The sequence below is a fragment of the Prionailurus viverrinus genome, chromosome A1, assembly GCF_022837055.1.
Source record: "Prionailurus viverrinus isolate Anna chromosome A1, UM_Priviv_1.0, whole genome shotgun sequence".
NCBI lineage: Eukaryota > Metazoa > Chordata > Mammalia > Carnivora > Felidae > Prionailurus > Prionailurus viverrinus.
In genome coordinates, this window is record NC_062561.1 from 174,186,613 (window position 1) to 174,207,712 (window position 21,100).

Below are 21,100 nucleotides of genomic sequence, written 5' to 3' on the forward strand. Positions count from 1 at the left end.
TAGCTAACTTGACAATAAATTATATTACAAAAATAAAAATAAAAAAATAACAGTCAGCATCAAAGTTAAAAAAAAAAAAAAGAAATGTACAGAACAGGCAAATCTACAGATTGGGGAGAAATGAAAGGAAATTAATAAAGGGTACAGTATTTATTTCTGGGTGATACAAATATTCCAAAACTGATTGTATTGACAACTGCACAAGTCTGTGAATATACTAAAAACCCCTGAAGTAAACTTTAAAATGATGGGATATCTCAAGGTATGTGAATTATATCTCAATAAAACTGTCAGAAAACAGAATCTACTGTGATAAAACAACTTTGAGAATTTTATGTTTAAGGATAGTCAGTGTTATCTTCAATAACTATAGTGTATAATATTGCATATTAATATTTTAAAAGACCATTTTTCTTCTGCTAAGGTTAAGATACCCTAGTACTTCAGTTTTCTTGTTGTTCTCAAATCTCATTACAGAAGGGAAGTTAAGACATCTTAAGGCCTTCGAGTAAGTACTACAGAATACTTTCTTTTTCCTAAAAGCACATGTCCCCTTCTGTCTACATAATATGTAGTAGACCTTCCTTAAATTGTAGTAAAGAAAGCCTATCATTCAATAAAATGTATTCACTTTCTCTAAACTAACAACTATGTTTAAATTTTAGGCTCAGAGCCTCTCAATTACCTAAAATGCCAGACTGAGTCTCCAAAAGTTCATAGATTTAAAAAGACAGGAAATGTCTTTTTAAAGACATTTCTTTAGTCTCAAAGCAAAAGTAAAAAAAGAAAAAAAAAGAGCTCTGGTTAATACATAATTTCTGAAAGTATATGGAAACCTGGTCGTAAAAATTCAGGACCTTCTACAAAAAGCCCTCCCTTCACTTCACATGGTAAGTTTTTCTTCCCAATCTACCCTTCCTCCTTTCATCAAAACAAACCACCTTCAGGAGGGTAACATTACCACCACTTCCTCTAGCCCTTTATCATACTCATGAATCCTTACCTGGTTCAGGGAGCTCAGGCTGGGGAGTCAAACTGGGAATTCCTGGCTCTTTTTCCATTTCCTCAATGCTGGCACTGGATTTATCACAAACATTCAACCGTGGCCCAACTGAATCTAAGCAGCTAGCATGATTTGGATCTGCCAGGGCATCTTCTAGTATGTTTGTTGAAGTAGGGGGTCTATGCTCTGGGAACTCATCCCCCTTCTTTACCGGGTCAGCTGGAAGCAAAACCCCAAAGGCACCCTCAGAGTTTTCTTTCTCCCTAAATCTGTTAGTGCGCTTACGAGGTTTAGTGCGCCTTTGGTTTAAACGCTGCCACCGCTTTTTAGGCACCGCTTGATTTACACCATTGGGTTCATCATTCTCACTGTTCACTTCAGTATCCAACTCTGGGCCTTTTCTGTTTTCAAAAGAGGGGCCTTTTTCAGGAATTTTATCAGGGTTAGACTGGTTGACTTTGTCATCAAAATTAACACTGGAAAAATGGGCACTGTCTTCACTTGTTAAATGACCCATTAACTGAAGGGGTTCTTCTTTACCAGGGTCTTCTAGTCCACCTCTTGAGCAGCCATTCTCTGAACCCCCACTTGGTCTGTCTCCCTGCAGTGCAGTCTCAAGAGTCACAGCTGGAAGTCGGTTCAGTTTTCTTTTGCGCTCTGTCTTTAAGGCTTTACGGTTTAATGTGTTCTTTCCCATCTGGGATGAAAAACTATCTCGCAATTTAGATGAAGGTTTTGATCGCCCACAGTTGCGCCTAGTAACACAGTTTGAACGACTTTTACCAGAAGCAGGGAGGTCTCTTCTGTCAGACACTAAGCTGGGGACAGATACAGACAACTCCCCAGACAGTGCAGAGTCACCCCCACTAGGGCTAGGACGGACTGGGTTCTGAGTGCCATCTCCATTTTTTTCTGAATTGTGAGTGGAGCTTCCTGAAACCAAGGCCTTAGAAGCAGCTACAGGACTACTGGTAGAACAGTCCCCAAGACCAGGACTCCGATAGGAAACCAAGTTTTGAGCAGTCATTAAGCGTTGCTCCTTGGTCTTACTATCATGCATATCTTTCAACATCATTAATAATGTACTGAATTTGTAGTCTGGTTCAATAGGTATATGATTCTGACCAGAGGCAGGAGAAAAGAGTAATGGTTTTGATGGCTTTGATGTTCCAGAGTCACTGACATCTTCACTTAAGGATCTATAAGAGAGTTCCTTCAACTCTGACAGAACATGTTTCACCACTGCTGTTTCTATGTCATTTGAATCCCTGGTTTTCTCATGCATGTTGCTCAGTAGTTTTAGCCCATCCACTTTCCCACTTTTGGAAATGCTGGCCAAAGGAGAGCCTTTAGTATCAGAAGAGCAGCATTTCAAACTGCAGTCCTCATTTGTAACTGGAGATTCCACTACAACTGGATTTTCTTTATGTTTGCACTTTATACTTCGGATCTTGGGCTGTTTGCTTTTTGAATGTAACAGAGCTTGACTTGTAGCCCCACCTTTTATTAGGGAATTCTCACTGGAAATGCTTGATGGTGTGTTGAATTTTGGAGAGAAACCATCATTTCTAAACTCTGATTGGGGTTTGCGGATAAGAGTAGACACTTTAAGATCAGAGAGATTAACCTGAGATGTCTCAGTTCCAGGCTCTCCTGTCTTAGTACAATCCATTAAGTGGTCTGTATGTGAATTAGTAATGAGGGACTTCTGCTTTGCTTTTACCTTAGTGTTTGTGGCAGGATACCTAGTATACTTTACCTTTTCATTTTTCTGCACAGATAAAATGTTCTCTGTTCTATCAAAAGCATCTGTAATTTCAAGGACACTGTTATCAGATTCTGAACTATGATCTATGGGATCCAGATCACTGCTTCCATCATCAGAAGTGGTACAGATACTAATGGAATCACTGCGCTTTTCTTCATCACCTGCTCCAATATAACAGAGCTGTACTTTCGAACTACACACCAAACCTCTTTGGAGTTTTTTCTTTTCCCCAGAATGTTTAGAGATCAAGGCACCCTCAGACAAGCCCAGTAAAGAGTCACAATTTGAAGTCTCAAATTCTTTCTTTGCAGTGTTTTTTGCACAAGAAGAAAACAGGAAATTTCCTGGGGCAGTGCTGGACCCTGTGAGGCTGTTTGCTATCCTGGAAAGTTCATTAGAGGCCTGCTTATCAGATACATCCCCAGAAATAAAGTTTAGGCCAAGGTTCTCTGGAATCTTTCCCCTTCGTTCTTCCTTATGTGCTTCAAATTGTATGTGGCCCTTTTTCATACTAGTCCTTTTTGGATTATCAGAACTCTTTCTGGCTCGAGACTTAGCACAAGGCTTTTCCTTCTCATCTGCAGAATGTTCTGAGTCAAAAGCCAGAGATTTCAAGCAGCCATTAAGTAACAGGTCATGTTCTGATTCAGGATCATTTGTACAGTCCTCAAATGGCATGTCCTCCTCACTGTCCAACTTGATTGAACTGGTGACACATCTTCGGTTCTTCGACCCTTTGGGAACATCATACTGTTCAGCAAGACCAACACTGGCTTCCCATTTACTCAAAATTTTCTGAGGAACCTTAAATTTAAAGGAGAAAAAGATTGTAACTTATCAAAAAAAATGCGAAAGGGAACAGGGAGATTATCAGTGAAGACCTCCCAAATAAGCTTTTTCAAGCCTTATAATTTCTTCAAGGCACTTTTTGAAAAAAAAATTTTTAATATTCATTTATGTATTTCGAGAGAGAAAGCAAGCAGAGGAAGGGCAAAGAGAGGGAGAGAGAGAGAATCACAAGCAGGGTCTGTGCTGCCAGTGCAGAGCCCAATGCAGGGCTCAAACCCACTAACAGTGGGATCATATCTGACCCCAAATCAAGAGTCGGATGCTTAAGCGACTGAGCCACCCAGGTGAACCAAGACACTTTTATGGTACTAGCCAGGTGGTTAGCACCCATTGCTCACCCAAAGCCTAACAAATGGGGGGACTCCTCAAAACTACTTCTACCATTAAGATCTATCGTTAGAGGAAAGATTAATCCTATACACCCTCCACTCTCCCATAAAATAAAGAATAAAAGAGTGGATCATTAACCAGGATTGCATTACTCATGCACATGACATTACTAAATCAAGGAATAATCAGACTCTTCCTACCTACCCCTCCACACTTTAAAATAAGGATTTATTTTCTTCCTGACTTATGAAGGTCAAGCACTTGCTCAGTTGTATAAAAGAAAAAGCAAAAGGCTAAAGAAGATGAACATGGAAAAACAAAGAAAGGTGAAATGAGGTCAGATCCACCCTAGGAACCCTAAATTTGAACTTCTGGTTATCACTAAGCCCTTTTATTTCTGGTGATGTATCTGATTGTTCTACACATGTTACATAAAATCTGAATTATAACCAAGCAGTCTCCTAGGCTTAATCATGTAGCCCAGAGACAACAAAAAACCTTGGGTATTACAGATGTTCCTTTCTTGATTCCTCACAACATGGAGACACTGATGCTCCATGCAATACACCTATTTTTTCAAACATTTACTTACCTCCTTGGCTTTATACAAGAGATATTAGGCAAGGTTCCAGTTATCAGCTAACTATACTTTAATACTTGTAAAAGGGGTGTTTCACTGAGCATGTAAAAATTCAAGTCACTGGATAAGTAGCCTCCTCTTATAAAGCAATGAGCTGACCATCTAGTTTATTTTACACTCAAGTACACATTCATTAATTCTCATGACTGTGATAAGAATTAATCAACTTTCCAAAACCTGAAAGCCCTAGTGAACTATTTCACCTTCTAGGACTGACAATAAAGGAATAGTAAAAGAAATAAACCAAATTTTATTCAGCCAACGTTAACACAAATCATCAAGCAAATGGAAAAAAAACAATGCTCTTTATTAAAATATTACCGGGGAGTGGGGGGGTGGGGGGGTGGGGGGGACCCTGGGTAGCTCAAGTCGGTTAAGCATCGGACTTTGGCTAAGGTCATGATCTCATGGCTTGTGGGTTCGAGCCCCACAGTGGGCTCTCTACCGTCAGCACAGTGCCCGCTTCAGTTCCTCTGTCTCCCTCTCTCTATGCTCCTCCACTGCTTGCACTCTCCCTCTCTCGAAAATAAACAAACATTAAAAAATTAAAAAAAAAAGAAAACTGATTATGAAAATGCAACCTTAAGTGTCAACAACCACATACAAAAAACAAAAAACAGCATATGCAACACCATGGATGGAGCTAGAGTGTAACGCTAAGTGAAATAAGTCAGTCAGAGAGACAAATCCCCTAAGATTTCACTCATGTGGAATTTAAGAAACAAAAGAGCAAAGGGGTAAAATGAGAAAGAGAGACAAAAAGAAACAGACTCTTTAAACTATAGAGAACAAACTGATGATTACCAAAAGGGAGGTGAGCTGGGGGATGGATGAAATAGGTGATAGGGACTGAGGAGTACCAGGTGACTAACCAAAAACAAATAAACCCAAGACAACAAAGAAAAATGTTTGCAGCTTTACATTTCTCATTTTAAAGAGAAATAATTAATCCAGAGAGTGAGAAGTAGAGTATTTCATCTCAATGACCATGTTCTTCTTACAAAAGATATGAACAAAGAAGACTGGTCATGTTACTTTATACTGTCACATCTAAGTGACATGGTAACAGTTATCTGAAATCCTTTCTCAAAAAAATAAAGTATAAATATTTGGAAGGCTAGCCCTATTTCATGCCTGCAAAAATTATTGCTTTCAGCTATTTTCTCACAAATATCCGATTACCAAAGGAAAGAACTTATATTTCAAAATATAATACTTCTTCCTTGCCTTCTCCCTGCCCACCACAAAAAAGACAGTTTGAGAGGCTTTTTTTTTTTTTTTTTTTTTTACCTTATGCCTATATCCTTTTTCTTTCTGCTTTCCTCTTCTCCTAAGAACAGGTAGCTCTTCAAATTGATGTCTGCCTTCAAACATGACGATTGCTTTTCCAGCCACCCAGGCTCTCTCTGAAGGGTCCCCAAAAGCCTCCACGTAGTACTGTCGATAGGGCCTCCGGTTTGAAACTAGATAAAGATAAGAACCAGTGTCATTACTTTAAAAAGATGACTGTTAATCATCAAGAGAAGCGCCATACAATTATTGCCAAAGAAATCTCTATTTTAAAAAAAGAAGAAGAAAAAGTGTTAAAAACCTATAGGACAATCAACTCTAAGATAGGTCAGAAAGAAGGAAAATTTTAAATATTTCAATTCATGTGGCAAGAAAATGCCCAAGAGTTTCTGAAAGAACTTCAATAGTTTGGTCAGCTGATATACTATATATTCCAAACCTGTGAGAGATCGATTAGTTGTTAATCATAGAACAAATTAATATAGGAACCAAGTTCCCACTACCAACAATCTATAAAAGTCTTATACCCTTGTTACCAGAAAATACAAAGGGCATTTAATAAGACTCAGCACCAGAAATAAAATAGTTAGTAAGAATTAACCACCAAACAAACTTTAAAACACTTTGCTAAAATATAATGGAGGGGAAAAAAAAATTCTTCAACACTATGCCACATATGATATGCTAACATTTATGGAATGGGTACTCTTGACCAGGCACTCATTTACACTAGGTACTTTGCACAGAGTCTTAGTCCTCACAACAACCAACTCTAAGAAATAAGTAGTACAATCCCCATTTTATAGACACAGTAAGTAAATAACTTCAGAGAAGGCAAATTCAGAGTGAAACACTGGCTTTACAGAGAAAGCAGAACTTGATACTTCAAAATACTGAAATTAAAAAAAAAAAAGCCAAGAGCAATAAAAATAAAAATATATCCAGTTATTCTAGTTTCTAGTTTATTCTAGTTTCTTAGTTGTCCAAAATTCTAAGCATACAATTAACAACAACAAAAATACAGATCTTGTTCAGAAAAGATTATAAGCAAATTTACCTAGTATATGTATCTTCCATCCATACTTAGCATTTTGGCATTTTTCATAGCAGTACAAAATCTCACAAAAGAAATATACCAGGACTATACAAGGTGTAATGATTTGTCTCTTTTTAGAAAAGGAAATCATCTAATATACAAATTCATTTATACAGGAACTCACAACTAATTCCCTTAACCATTTTTTAAAACACAAGAAATACAAACCTCTCTTTCAATAAAAAATAAGGAAAAGCCTACTTCCTTCAGAATAGAGAAGGAAGGAAGGAAGGAAGGAAGGAAGGAAGGAAGGAAGGAAAAAGAAAGAACAAACAGGGAGAAGGAGCGAGAAGAGAAGAAGAAAGGAAAAACAAAAAGAGAATAAAAGGAAAAAGGAAAGAAGAAAGAAAGGGAGAGGAAATTTATAAACTGAACTTTAGAACAAAACTAAGGTCTCCATAGTAACTGGAAGAGCCAAAATGTCAAGTAAATTTCAATGGCAACTTTTTTATAAATGCTAATTTCAAAGCTACATAACCAAAGAATGAAGAGTACCTATGAGCTCTCATAAACTTTAGTTGCAGTGCCTGCGTTTCTATAAAAATATAGCTTAATAAAAAAATTACATGGTCAAATTTTGTTTTTTAGTCCATTTCAAAAACAATTCTATGAAAAAGGTTAAACTCCTTATAGTCTCTACCTACTTAAATCCTTTGAATAGAAACCACCTATAAAGGGGGATTAAAATTGGTAAGATATAGGGGTGCCTGGGTGGCTCAGCTGGTTAAGCTCAGCCCCACATTCATGAGTTCATGGGTTCGAGCCCCACATCGGGCTCTGTGCTGACAGCTCAGAGCCTGGGGTCTGCTTCAGATTGTTTCCCCCTCTCTGCCCCTCCCCCACTTGTGCTCTCTCACGCGCACGCGCGCTCTCGCGCTCTCTCTCTCTCTCTCTCTCTCTCTCTCTCTCTCTCCCCCTCTCTAAAACAACATTTTTAAAAACCTGGTAAGAGGGGCACCTGGGTGGCTTAGTCGGTTGAACATCCGACTTTGGCTCAGGTTAAGATCTCGTTGTCTGTGAGTTCAAGCCCTGCTTGGGGCTCTGCTGGCAGCTCAGAGCCTAGAGCCTGGAGCCTGCTTTGGATTCTGTCTCTCTCTCTGCCCTTTCCCCACTCGTGCTCACTCATGCGCTCTCTCTCAAAAATAAATAAACATTTTTAAAAATAACGTAAAATAACATAAAATAAAAAAAAAAATAAAAAACTGGTAAGATACTAGGTGCCTGGGTGGCTCAGTCGGTTAAGCATCTGACTTTGGCTCAGGTCACAACCTCGCAGTTAATGAGTTGGAGACCTGCAATGGGCTCTGTGCTGACAGCTCAGAGCCTGGAGCCTGCTTCGGATTCTGTGTATCCCTCTCTCTCTGCTCCTCCCCTGCTCATGCTCTGTGTGTCTCTCTCTTTCAAAAATAAATAAATATTAAAAAATATTTTTAAAAATTGGTAAGACATATATGTACCTACATATAAGTTCAGAAAGTCAATTGACAAGTAAATAATTCTCCCATATAAACAAGTAAATTCAAACAACACATTATAATGTGCCAGAACTGTAAAGAGGACAAAAAAAGAAAACTCAGGGCCTGGTGGGTTAAGAGATATACAAACAGATTATGGTAAAAGAACATGAGAATTGCAATACCATAAACATTCACTTTTTAAAAAAGCAGAGATCAGGGGCCCCTGAGTGGCTCAGTTGACCATTTGACTTCGGCTCAGATCATGATCTCGTGGTCTGTGAGTTCAAGCCCCATGTCGGGCTCTGTAATGACAGCTGGGATTCTGTCTGTCTGTCTGTCTCTCTCTCTCTCTCTGCTCCTCCCCCACTCACGCTCTCTCTCTCAAAAATGAATAAACATTTAAAAAAAAGAAAAAGTAGAGATCATCGGGCACCTGAGTGGCTCAGTCAGTTAAGCATCGGCTCTTGGTTTTGGCTCAGGTCATGATCTCACAGTTCATGGGATGGAGCCCCACATTAAACTCTATGCTGACAGTGCTTAGCCTGCTTAGGATTCTCTCTCTCCCCCTCTGTCTCTGCCCCTCCCCCACTCTCTCCTTCAAAATAAATAAACATTAAAAGAGAGAGAAAATCCATAAGGAAGACAAAATAAATTTACAGTACTATAGTATATTTACTGAAAAACATCTGTGTGTAAAAGATTACATAAGGACCCAAACATTTCAAATCTCTGTTGTTCAAGGGTCAACAGCCTAAGGCTCTAGGTGAGGTTTCCAAAAGATGATGAAAATGACAACCAATGTATCATCAGATCACGTGGAAAAAATTAAAACTAGGAGAGTTTTACTATGAATTCATAATAAATATATAAAAGACTAAGAACCCTCTCCGTCACCAACACACACACACACACACACACACACACACACACACACACATAACTGCAGAAAAATCAAAAGGTTGTGAGGGCAAAGTAAGCACAGGACATTACATGGCTAAGCTGTGTATACTGTTAACATGATAACACTAAATTCCTAACCAAAATTATAACAGGTAAGATAGCAGGATGCTGGAGGTTGGTGAGAGGTTAAGGCCCAAAGCAAGGATTAAAATGATTAATCCACAACTTCTATAGTGAGAAGTAAAAAGTAATCCAGAAGGAACTTTGAGATACAGAAATTAACTTTCAAAAGATCCAGCTGACAGTTAAAGCTTAAAGAGAGGGTATAGAAAGAGCAGACTGTTTTCTAAACAAGGCTTACAAAATTAACCACTTGACTTTTTTAATCATATGCACTGTATATATATAAGTAAACAATGACTTCTAAAAGTGATTTTATAAAAATTTGGGTTTTCTGGGGCACCTGGGTGACTTAGCCGGTTAAGCGACCAACTCCAGATTTCAGCTTACGTCATGATCTCATGGGTTCATGAGTTGAGCCCTGTGTCAGGCTCTAAGCTGACAGTGCAGAGCCTGCATAGGATTTTGTTTCTCCATCTCTCTGCCCCTCTCCTGCTCATTCTCTCTCTCACTCACTCTCTCCCTCAAAATAAATAAAAAAGCTTTAAAAAAAAATGTGGGTTGGGGCGCCTGGGTGGCGCAGCCGGTTAAGCGTCCGACTTCAGCCAGGTCACGATCTCACGGTCCGTGAGTTCGAGCCCCTCGTCGGGCTTTGGGCTGACGGCTCAGAGCCTGGAGCCTGTTTCTGGTTCTGTGTTTCCCTCTCTCTCTGCCCCTCCCCCGTTCATGCTCTGTCTCTCTCTGTCCCAAAAATAAATAAACGTTATAAAAAAAAATGTGGGGTTTTCTAATACCATTTGAAACATTTGGCTTTGCTAAGAAAACAATAAACATGAATGAGCACAATAATATGAACACTGAAGTACAATTTTTAATTTTTCACTGGTATCAACTAAAAAGTGATACAAAGTAGTAACTGTTGAGCCCAAGTAAAGTGTATATGGGTGTTCATTGTGCTATTCTTCAATTTGTCTATAGGTTTGAAATATTCAAAATAAAAGGTAGGAAGGGGAAATTATACCACTACAAAACAGCCAGACATTAATACTGGTCATAGTTTCAGTGTGGTGGGAAACAGGTAACTTTGACAGCAGTCTATCCAAAATGTCCTATTACTAGGCAGCGTCAATGGCAAGACAGGTGATTCCACCAGTTGATGTGTTATGAAGGAGACAAGCAAAAAATAAAAAATAAAAAAAAGAGCATGTTCAAAGAAAAATGGAGCGTTAACTACTAAGAGTAATAATTAGGATTCCAGAACTTGGCTGACTACAGCTGGCCATAAATATAGGGAAATGAAAACAAAAGTAAAAATTACCAAAAAAAAGGGGGGGGGGGGGGCGGAAGACGTATCATGAGATAACTAGCTGTAAGGTTAAACAGATCCATTTTAACATGTTTTGTCATTTTGTCAATAGGAAGCTGTCTTGAATTTAAGAGTTTTAACCTTTTTATAGTGCAAAAATAAAACATGGTATTTTCCAGTCAGTAATGGCACTTGCTCTCTGGTGTGATCACATTCTTGACTCACGAGAAACAGGCTGGACAGGAATCCTCAAGTATACTACACCAAAGCTCCAGTCACTGCACCCTTGCCCTCCCCTAGTGTTAAGGATGCTACCTCTCCTCCCACCGAGGCCAATTTCTCACTGTGATACGACTCCCATCTACCTCTTCCTTTTCCCGAAATCCTGTTATGATCCTGTCTTTGATCCCTTACAACTCCTGTCAATACCCTTTATCTCCAGGACTCTTCTCATCAGCACTACTAACATGATCATCCCCACTTTTAGCAATTCTTCTGGACCCCATATATCTTTCTACCTGTCGCATCTCCACTTCTCTACCTTTGTCTCCATTTCCAGTCTAATCTAACTTCAGCCACAACATAACGCCAAAAACATCACTGATCTCCAACCCCCTTACACCTAATGGACATTTTATTTGCTCTCCAGGCAAAGTTCAACCAAATCAATCACATCTTCCTTTGTAAAACATACTAGTCACCAGTACCACATACCAAATAATCCTGGATTTCCGCTTCCATCTCTGATTTTTCCTCCATCTCTCTTCCAAGCTTAGTAGCTACATACAGGCCTCAAATAATGGCTTCCGCAAAGCCACCCTATTTTTCACTGCACATTTTGTCACAAGCCATCTCATCCATGCCTTGTACTGGTGAAGATAAAATCTTGGGAGCCATCCAAAGATACAGAAACCTCAAGACTTTATTCTCCCTCACTCCTCATTACCCATCCATTACCAAATCATATAGATTTATCTCCTAAGTTGTTCTTTATTCTCTATTCACCATATTCGCCTCACCATAATTACTGCAATGACCCTTTTATCAATTTGCTCTTATTTATAACCTCTTCCAATCCATTTTCTATACTGCAGTCAGAGAAAGTTTACAAAACACATATCAAATCACATCATCTTCTGCTCATAGTCCTTTAATGGGATCACACTGTTCTAAGAATAAAGTACAGGAATGCATGAGTGGCTTAGTCGGTTGAGCATCCGACTTCAGCTCGGGTCATGATCTCCTGGTTCGTGAGTTTGAGCCCCGCGTCAGGCTCTGTGCTGACAACTTGGAGCCTGGAGCCTGCTTCAGATTCTGTATCTCCCTCTCTCTGCCCCTTCCCCGGTTACACTCTGTCTCTTTCTCTCTCAAAAATAAACATTAAAAAAAAATTAAGAATAAAGTTTAAAATTTTAAGTCTAAAAGATGCTACATGATTTGACTCATATCAACTTTCCCAGCTTCATACTGTGCCACCTTCCATCACTCTATGGGTGGAAGACCACTCAAAGCCAGAGTACACATTATTTTCTGTGCCTGGAACAATCATCTCCTTCTTTTCCTAGTTAATGCCAACTCATCCTCTCAAGTCTCAGATCAAAGATAACTTTACTAACATAACTGCCTCTGAATATCCTGCACCACAAGTCCAAATTAGGTACCCCTGCTATATCACTAATTGTACACCAGTTTGGACACACTTCTCAGTTAAGTAATTATCTGCCTGATTATTTGTTGTTATCTTATCTCTTTAACTGGACTCTAATTATATAAAAGGGCAAGCAGGACTGATGTTTTGCCCATTAATGGATCACAATACCTAGCACACTAACTGTACAATATAGCTAGAAAATGTTGAATAAATGGCATGGACCCAATTAGGGTGCATAGAATAATACAACAAGTAAGAGCAGAGGGGGAGGAATAAAATAATTTTCTACTAGTAGTACTTAAATGTCCAAACAAGCCACAAAGAATAAGATATTTAAAAAACAGTGAGCTGGGCTGCCTGGGGGGCTCAATTGGTTAAAGATCCAACTCTTGATTTCAGCTGGGGTCATGATCTCACAGTTCACGAGTTTGAGCCCATGTCAGGCTGTGCGCTGACAGTGTAGAGCTTGCTTGGGATTCTTTGTTTCTCTCTGCCCCTCTCCTGCTCTCTCTCTCTCAAAATAAATACTTTTAAAAATTCAGATGAATAAAACAAAAAACAGTAGGTCTTTAGACTTCAGATTTAGACTTTAGATTTACAGATGAATAAAACAAAAAACCTATAAAGGTCTTTAGGTATACCTCAATATTCAAAATATAAAATCAAATCCTGCAATTAATCCCACTTTTGGTAAATCATCCTACAGACAGACATGCATATGTGGTAGTTATTCTTTACACTGTTGTGTGTGCAGAGACACATTTATGTTATGTACATATGTATGTAAATATGCATGTATAGGCTTTACAACACAAGATCAGAAACAACCTAAACGTCCATCAACAGGAAAATGGTTATATAAAGTACAGCATATTCAAAAAGTGGAAAACTATGCAGCTGTTAAAAAAGAGAGAGAGAGAAACTGGGGCGCCTGGGTGGCTCAGTTAGTTAAGTGTACAACTTTGGCTCATGTCATGATCTCACAGTTCATGCGATCTCATGGTTCATGAGTTTGAGCCCTGCATTGAGCTCTGTGTTGACAGCTCAGTGTCTGGAGCCTGCTTTTAGATTCCGTATCTCCCTCTCTCTGCCCCTCCCCAGCTAGCGCTAGCTCTCGCACGCACGCTCGCTCTCTCAAAAATAAACATTTAAAAAATTAAAAAAGACAGTCTTCAATGCACTAACATGGAAAACCTCTAACAAGCAAAAAAAGTAAGCTGTAGAACATGAACAACAACAAAAAAAAGTGCTACATTTGTGTTAGAATAAAGATGAGAATATATACTTGGATTTATAGAAAGAAACATTAAAAACTGGTTACTCTTTTTGAAACAGATCAGAGAAAAGGAGGGAGTTGATTTTTTAAATATTGTGAATATATGACCTATGCAAAAACTAAAATACACATATATTAAAATTAAAATTAAATCACAGAACATCTTAATAGAAAAAAGGCAGCTTAAGATCAAGTTTTGGCCCCCACCTTACATTATTTTAAAGATACTGATATTTATGGGGCACCTGGGTGGCTCAGTCGGTTAAGGATCTGACTTCATCTCACGGCTCATGATTTTGAGGTGCCACACTGGGCTCTGTGCTGAAAGCTCAGAGCCTGGAGCCTGCTTCAGATTCTGTGTCCCCTCTCTCTCAAGAATAAACATTAAAAAAAAAAAAAAAAAAGGGGGCGCCTGGGTGGCGCAGTCGGTTAAGCGTCCGACTTCAGCCAGGTCATGATCTCGCGGTCCGTGAGTTCGAGCCCCGCGTCAGGCTCTGGGCTGATGGCTCGGAGCCTGGAGCCTGTTTCCAATTCTGTGTCTCCCTCTCTCTCTGCCCCTCCCCTGTTCATGCTCTGTCTCTCTCTGTCCCAAAAATAAATAAACATTGAAAAAAAAAAATTAAAAAAAAAAAAAAGATATCTGATATTCAAACAAGGCGAATAAGAAACAAAGTATAGTAATTAAAGGGAATACTCTAAATCAAGATTTTAAAATTCAAAATAATTCATAAGCCTTCATTGTAATTGTTTCAGCTTGAAAACTTAACAGCAAAGATACAAACCTAAAGACTGAGGTAGATTCTCAAAGTGACAATGTGGAACTTTAGGTAATAAACCTAACATTTTCCTGGCATCTATAAGTGGAATAACTGAATTTTTAAATCATAAACTAAAACTTTTAAAAAATTCAAAAAGGTAAAATATATTAATAACAATTCATCCACAAAATACTCAAAGGTAAAAATGGAGTATTACTAAAGATAGCTACAAATTTTTTATTCCATACTGTATTTTATAACATATAATCAACTACTAGTATTACCTTTCATTTTTGAATGTGTGTTAATCAACGGATCAGAACAAATCCTGCAGGGCCACCATGGGCGTCTCTTGAATTTTGCCCAGATGAGATCTCCAACTTCATACTTCAATGGCGTAGACTTTTTCTTGGGTTGACACTTTAGACAGACAAAACATGGGTCATCAGTAAGAATCAAAACCTTTGAAATGGTGTACTATTTTACTATTAGCCTTCTGAGAAAGCAATGCACAGAATTCTAGATGAAAACGCCCAGCTTAACAGCAATTACAAAGAACTAAATTGTCTTAATTGTTCATAACACAGCCCTTTATACAGCACTTAACTTGTATTTATTTTATGTAAGTAATCTACCTACATTCATAAAGAAAAAAAGTAATTATTTTGAACTATAAAAACCTAAAAACTGAAAAAAGACACAGAATCATTCCTAGAAGATGTTTTTGCCCTAGTCTTTGCATCACAACATGGCTAGGTGAGAGTGGGAAGATTATAAAAAGAATTTAGAAATAATGTCAAGGGACTATGTTGTCCCAAATACATGTCAATTATATCTCAATAAAATGGGGGGGGGGGGAGGCAGGTAGACTATGATCCCTTCTGCAGGTTATATTTGACATCCTTCTCAAACATACACATTCCTATTAATTACATAACAATAATGGCTCTAATGAAATAATCCTGAATGCTACAGGCTAAGCTCTAGCAGTGCCAATGCAACTGACCCAGACTTTGGACCTGCAGAATGGTATACTGCACAACTCCAAGGAACACCCTTCATGTAGAATAAAAAGAATACAAATCAAGCTTCTTGGACTTGTCTAATATAGAGACTCTAGCTGCATCTTTTCTCCAAAAATAATATGCCTAATTTGTCTGCAATCCAACATCCTCCATCTAAGCTCTAAACCCATGCCTGTGCCTTTAACACACCATAAGCAGACCTCTTGCTTAAGATGAAGACAGCTTTGTGTTCAGTAGGACTGAGCTTCCCACAACACCAAAGGAGTTGTAAGTGCACTGAGATATTCCTAGGTAGCCAAAAGAAGCTCCTAGGGTACTTGGACAAAGATCAACCTCTCCCATTTACTTCAAGGAGACATACAAATTTCTGAAAGTGCCATGTCTTGAAAAAGGTTTGGTGGGCTCCTCCTCCAGACTCAATCTTCCCTCCTTAATGCCTAAAATGAATTAAGGATTCAATAAAGAGTATGCTAAATGAACTGACTGAAATCATTCAAATAAATTGAGTATTCAAATGAATAATACTCCACCTCAAGGAAATCAAAAGAATTGAGCTCAATCCAATGACTTGTAAGTTACCAATTCAACTTTAAGACTCTGTTTTCAGGGCTGCCTGGGTGGCTCAGTGGGTTAAGCACCAAACTCTTGATTTTGGCTCAGGTCATGATCTCATGGTTCTTGAGTTCAAGCCCTCCATTGGGCTCTGTGCTGGCAGCGCAGAGCCTACTTGGAATTCTCTCCCCCTGTCTCTCCCCCTTCCCTGCTCACCCTGTCTCTGTCTCTGAAAATAAATAAACTTGACAATAATTTGACAGAAGTTAAATCCCATGGAATGCCCTTATTGAAAATATTGTAATTAGTTCTACAAGTATAGACTTACTGGGAAATAAGACAAACTACATATTATGCTTTGAAAGGAAAAAAAAAAAGGCCATTTTTGCCTGTTATTAGTTTGTAAGTTATCAGGAAAAAAAGGTTTGAAACTTGGCTTTCAAACTTTGAAACTTTAAAACCAAGATACGAAGACAGGATGGGAAAACAAATTTTTTATTTGTCTGTACTAAAAACTACAATTTGAGTAGGTTCCCATATAATTTATGATCATTTATTTGGCAATCATTGCTAAATATTATACTGGCTGATTTATTCAAGTCCTAAATCACTTTAAAAATAGTAGCTAACATTTACTTGTTTGCTATGTGCTAGACACACATTTTTTAATTCTCTTAAGGTAAATACTGTATTACTACTCTTATTTTACAACATGCCTATGGTCATATGCTATTTAGCAAGTGGCAGAGCCAGGATTCAAATCTGGGTAGTCCAATGCCACAGCCCAAACTCTCAACCACTGCCTTATCATCCAGTAACAATAAAACCTATGACTATTATATGCTTTATGATAAACTAAGCCATAATCAATCTATGACATGATATTGGTTCAGTCTTCCTCATGTTACTTCAAAAAAGTGATATTATCAGGAGTATAGCCATAAAACACATGCCTTCAAATGTCAACCGTATCTCAACAAGCAATTTTTTAAAAAACATTTTTTTAATGTTTATTTTTGAGGAAGAGAGAAAGAATATGTGAGTAGAGGAAAGGCAGAGAGAGAATCTGAAGAAGGCTCTGTACTGTTAGTGCAGAGCCCAGTGCAGGGCCCGATCCCAGGAACCCTGAGATCATGAACTGAGCCAAATTCAAGATTTGGACACTCAAATGACTGAGCCACCCAGGCATCCCAAAAATATACTTTTAAGAGCAAGGAAGGAACATAACATAAGTGGTATTAGGTAAAGCCAGAAGCTGAATCACATAACCAGACAAAGTAGTAATGAGTTCTGTCTTCTGACTCTATTACAAATTATGCTATCTTAAGTCACTTAATTCAACCTGTTTCCTAAGCTATAGAATCAAGAAACACCTGCTCTACCATGAACTATCAAAATGAAAACAATTCTATTCCTAATATTGTAACCCAAAGGAAAAACTCAAAAAGTAAATGAATTGTAGAAAAATACTTCAAGTAGCTATTTATGACAACAAAAAGTTAACGTCCAACAAGAGACCTGTTAAATGAAATATGCTGACAACTCAATGAAATATGCAAAGTGCAGATGAAGTTATGGAATAATGAAGATGTAACACACACTCACACATACAATGTAACCATTCAGGAACCACACTGAAACTATAATGATGATTTTAAAAAATAACAAAGTCAGTGAGAAACACAAAAAATTGTTCCACTGGGGCACCTGGGTGGCTTAGTCAATTAAGCCTCCAACTCTTGCATTTGGCTCAAGTCATGATCTCACAGTTGTGAGATCGAGCCCAGAGTTGGGCTCACTCTGAGCGAGGAGCCTACTTAAGATTCTCCCTCCCTGCCTGTCTGCCCCTTCCTCACTTGTGTGCAGGTGCTATCTCAAAAAAAAAAAAAAAAAAAAGTCTCATTAAATTATTGGTATCATGGATAAAGACTGTCACAAACTTGAAGCATTCATTTTCCCCCATGCTCTTTTTTTTTTTTTTTAAGATTTTATTTTTAAGTAATCTCTACTTCCAACATGGGGCTCAAACTCACAATGCTGAGATCAAGTCACATGCTCTACTGACTGAGCCAGCCTCTTTCTAATGCTATCTTAACTGATTAACCATGAGAACCAAATAAAACAATGTGTGCAAACACAGTGGAAAATAATGTCGATATAAATGCATATTGTTAATATTATATTATTCACAGACAATAACAACCAAATCCAACTAACTTTAATGCATAAAAAATTAGACACAGGCAAGGATTCCAGACCAAAGAGAGGCCTGCATTCATGAAGCAGAGAAAATAATAAGGAAAAATATGACCCTTCTCTTCAGAAGAGCTTAAAGATTTCACCTTGGAAAAGTAAAACTTCCAAATAACCAATGTTAAACCCATAATTTATCTGCATACAAACTTACTTAACAACCACAATAGAAAGCTGAACAAGAGACACAAGGATGGGGGGGGCGCCTGGGTGGCTCAGTCGGTTAAGTGTCTGACATTAGCTCAGGTCATGATCTCACAGTTTGTGGGTTTGAGCCCCATGTCAGGCTCTGTGCCGACAGCTCAGAGCCTGGAGCCTGCTTTGGATTCTGTGTCTCCCTCTCTCTCAAAAATAAACATTAAAAAAAAAATTTTTTTTAAAGAGACACAAGGATGAATTCCTGATGCCAAGACACTTGGAGAATATCAAGGAAGACTAGAGTGAAGAAATATCATCTGAACTTAGGCAGGACAGGCACATTCCAGAATGGCTTTTCCTAATATCTCTATATGTACAGTTGGAAAAAATACAATGGTTCTAAGTCTTTTTATATACACTACTGAAATGAACTGTGCTTACCCAAAAGTATGCCCCACAATACCCCACAAGACCTCATTTGGAAATAGAGTCTTTGCAGATAATCAAGATGAGGTCAGTTAGGGTGATTCTTAATCCAAAATAACTGTGTCCTTATGAAAAGGAAAAATTTGGAAACAGAGACAGACACACACAGAGGGAAGATGATGGAAGACACAGGGAAAAATCCTTCCACCAACCAAGGAACTCTTGAGGTAACTAGACATTAAGGAGAGGCCTGGAACAAATATGACAACCCTCAGGAAAAAAACAACCCTTGCCCACAACTTAACACTGAATTTCTAGCCTCCAGAACCGTGAGACAATTAAATTTCTATTATTTAAGACACCCGGTTTGGGACACTTTATTATGTCAGCCCCAGAAACCAATACACATAATCTTGTTTAATCCTCACATGATGAAATGGCAATGTCTCCATTTTGCATATAAAGAAACTGAGGATTGGGGTGCCTGGGTGGCTCAGTTGGTTAAGCACCTGACTTCAGCCCAGGTCATGATCTCGCGGTCTGCAGGTTCAAGCCCCACGTTGGGCTCTGTGCTGATAGCTCAGAGCCTGGAGCCTGCTTTGAAATCTGTGTCTCCCTTTCTCTCTGCTCCTCCCCTGCTCATGCTCTGTCTCTCTCTCTCTCCCAAAAATAAATTAAAAAAAGAAAAAAAAAGTTAAAAAAAAAAAAAAGAAACTGAGGATTGAAAAGGTTACATCACAACTGTAAAGACCTAAAATTTTAACCTGATTAATTCTAAAGACCATGTTTTTTTTTTAATACAACACATTTTTTCCAATTTCAACTGAATGAATATGGCCAGAATTTGTTTTTAAGTGTTTAAATCAAATCTAAAACCCAACAGGTTCAAAATCTCCATTTCCAGTCTTTCATGGACAGCAACATGTCATTTCAACAGTAAAATTTCCTGTAAAACCCTGTCACTGCTATTTTTAAAGCATTTCCTTCAATCACAATCAAGAACTGGCTGTTAAGCCAAAAGCTATGGTTGAAAGACACTTCAGGTGAGATCTTTAAACACTTTCACTAATAAAATTTCCATGAAGAGGTCCACACCAAACTATATGACATTTCTAAGATAAAATGTGCTCAGGTGGTCCAGGTATGTGCCTGGATGTATGGGACAGGACTTAAATTGTGTTCCATTTCAATGTTTATTAAATGCTACCACAGCATAGATAATCCTCGGATATCAATATCCTTACATGCACATCCAAAACTTAGAGATGAGTGAACTATTTAAAATCAGCTAACTCATATAACAAGGTCTTTTTTTCTCTTTTTAAAATTTTATTCTGGTAAGGACATTTAATGGAGATCTAGCCTCTTAACAAATTTTAACTGTACAATACATGGATGTCTACTGGTACAACAAACAATATCTTCTTTTTTAAAAAAAATTTTTTTAACATTTATTTATTTTTGAGACAGAGACAGAGCATGAACAGGGGAGGGTCAGAGAAAGAGGGAGACACCGAATCTGAAACAGGCTCCAGGCTCTGAGCTGTCAGCACAGAGACCGACACGGGGCTCAAACCCACAGACCGTGAGATCATGACCTGAGCCGAAGTCAGACACTTAACCGACTGAGCCACCCAGGCGCCCCACAAACAATATCTTCTAAAGCAACTCTTTTAACAGTATACATTGATATAGAACTTAAGATAAGGACCTAGGGGTGCAATTACAGACTGCAACTCAAGGACTCACTTTTTGTTTTAGTTAGTAAAAATATTCTCAACATTTGCTAACAGTCTACTACTGCTTCTATTGATTCCAGAAAGCAAATATTTTTAATAACTTGATTTAAAATACCCAGTTTTAAAGGCTATAGTAAGAACTACACTGTAAAGAGCTATGTGAATTGTACTTTGGAATTTCACCTTTTTCTAACCTAGTCAAAAGTGACTCCTTTATTCTTATGATAAAAATAGGTAATGCCTCTATTTTATAAATAGGACACCTAAGGTAAGAGATTATATAAAACTCACATTGTTGTTCTTTTAATAATATATTGAGTGAATAAAATAAAAATACAGATTATCTTACATTTGTGTTAACTTATGTGCTTTATAAAGCATCGATATGATTTCATTATAATTTGATAGTAGCAAAGCTTCTCTGAAAGTCTACATAGCACCAAGCCCACAGTAGGATCTCAGAGACTGTAATCACCTAAAGAGAAAAAAGAGACTTCTCATCCTACCTGTATCTAACACTTAG

At 38.1% G+C, this 21,100-nt stretch overlaps 1 protein-coding gene across 9 annotated transcripts in view; it reads right to left on the reverse strand.

Annotated features, from left to right (window-relative positions):
- The window catches only part of NSD1 (nuclear receptor binding SET domain protein 1), a 144,567-nt gene that overhangs the window by 67,983 nt on the left and 55,484 nt on the right, over positions 1-21,100 (reverse strand). For all 9 annotated transcript variants that reach the window (XM_047858512.1, XM_047858477.1, XM_047858486.1 and 6 more), the window contains 3 exons: positions 14,729-14,864; positions 5,881-6,053; positions 1,004-3,575 (listed from right to left, as the gene is read on the reverse strand). In XM_047858512.1, the coding sequence (XP_047714468.1) occupies positions 1,004-3,575; positions 5,881-6,053; positions 14,729-14,864 (2,881 nt within the window). The remainder of the gene's footprint in view (positions 1-1,003; positions 3,576-5,880; positions 6,054-14,728; positions 14,865-21,100) is intronic.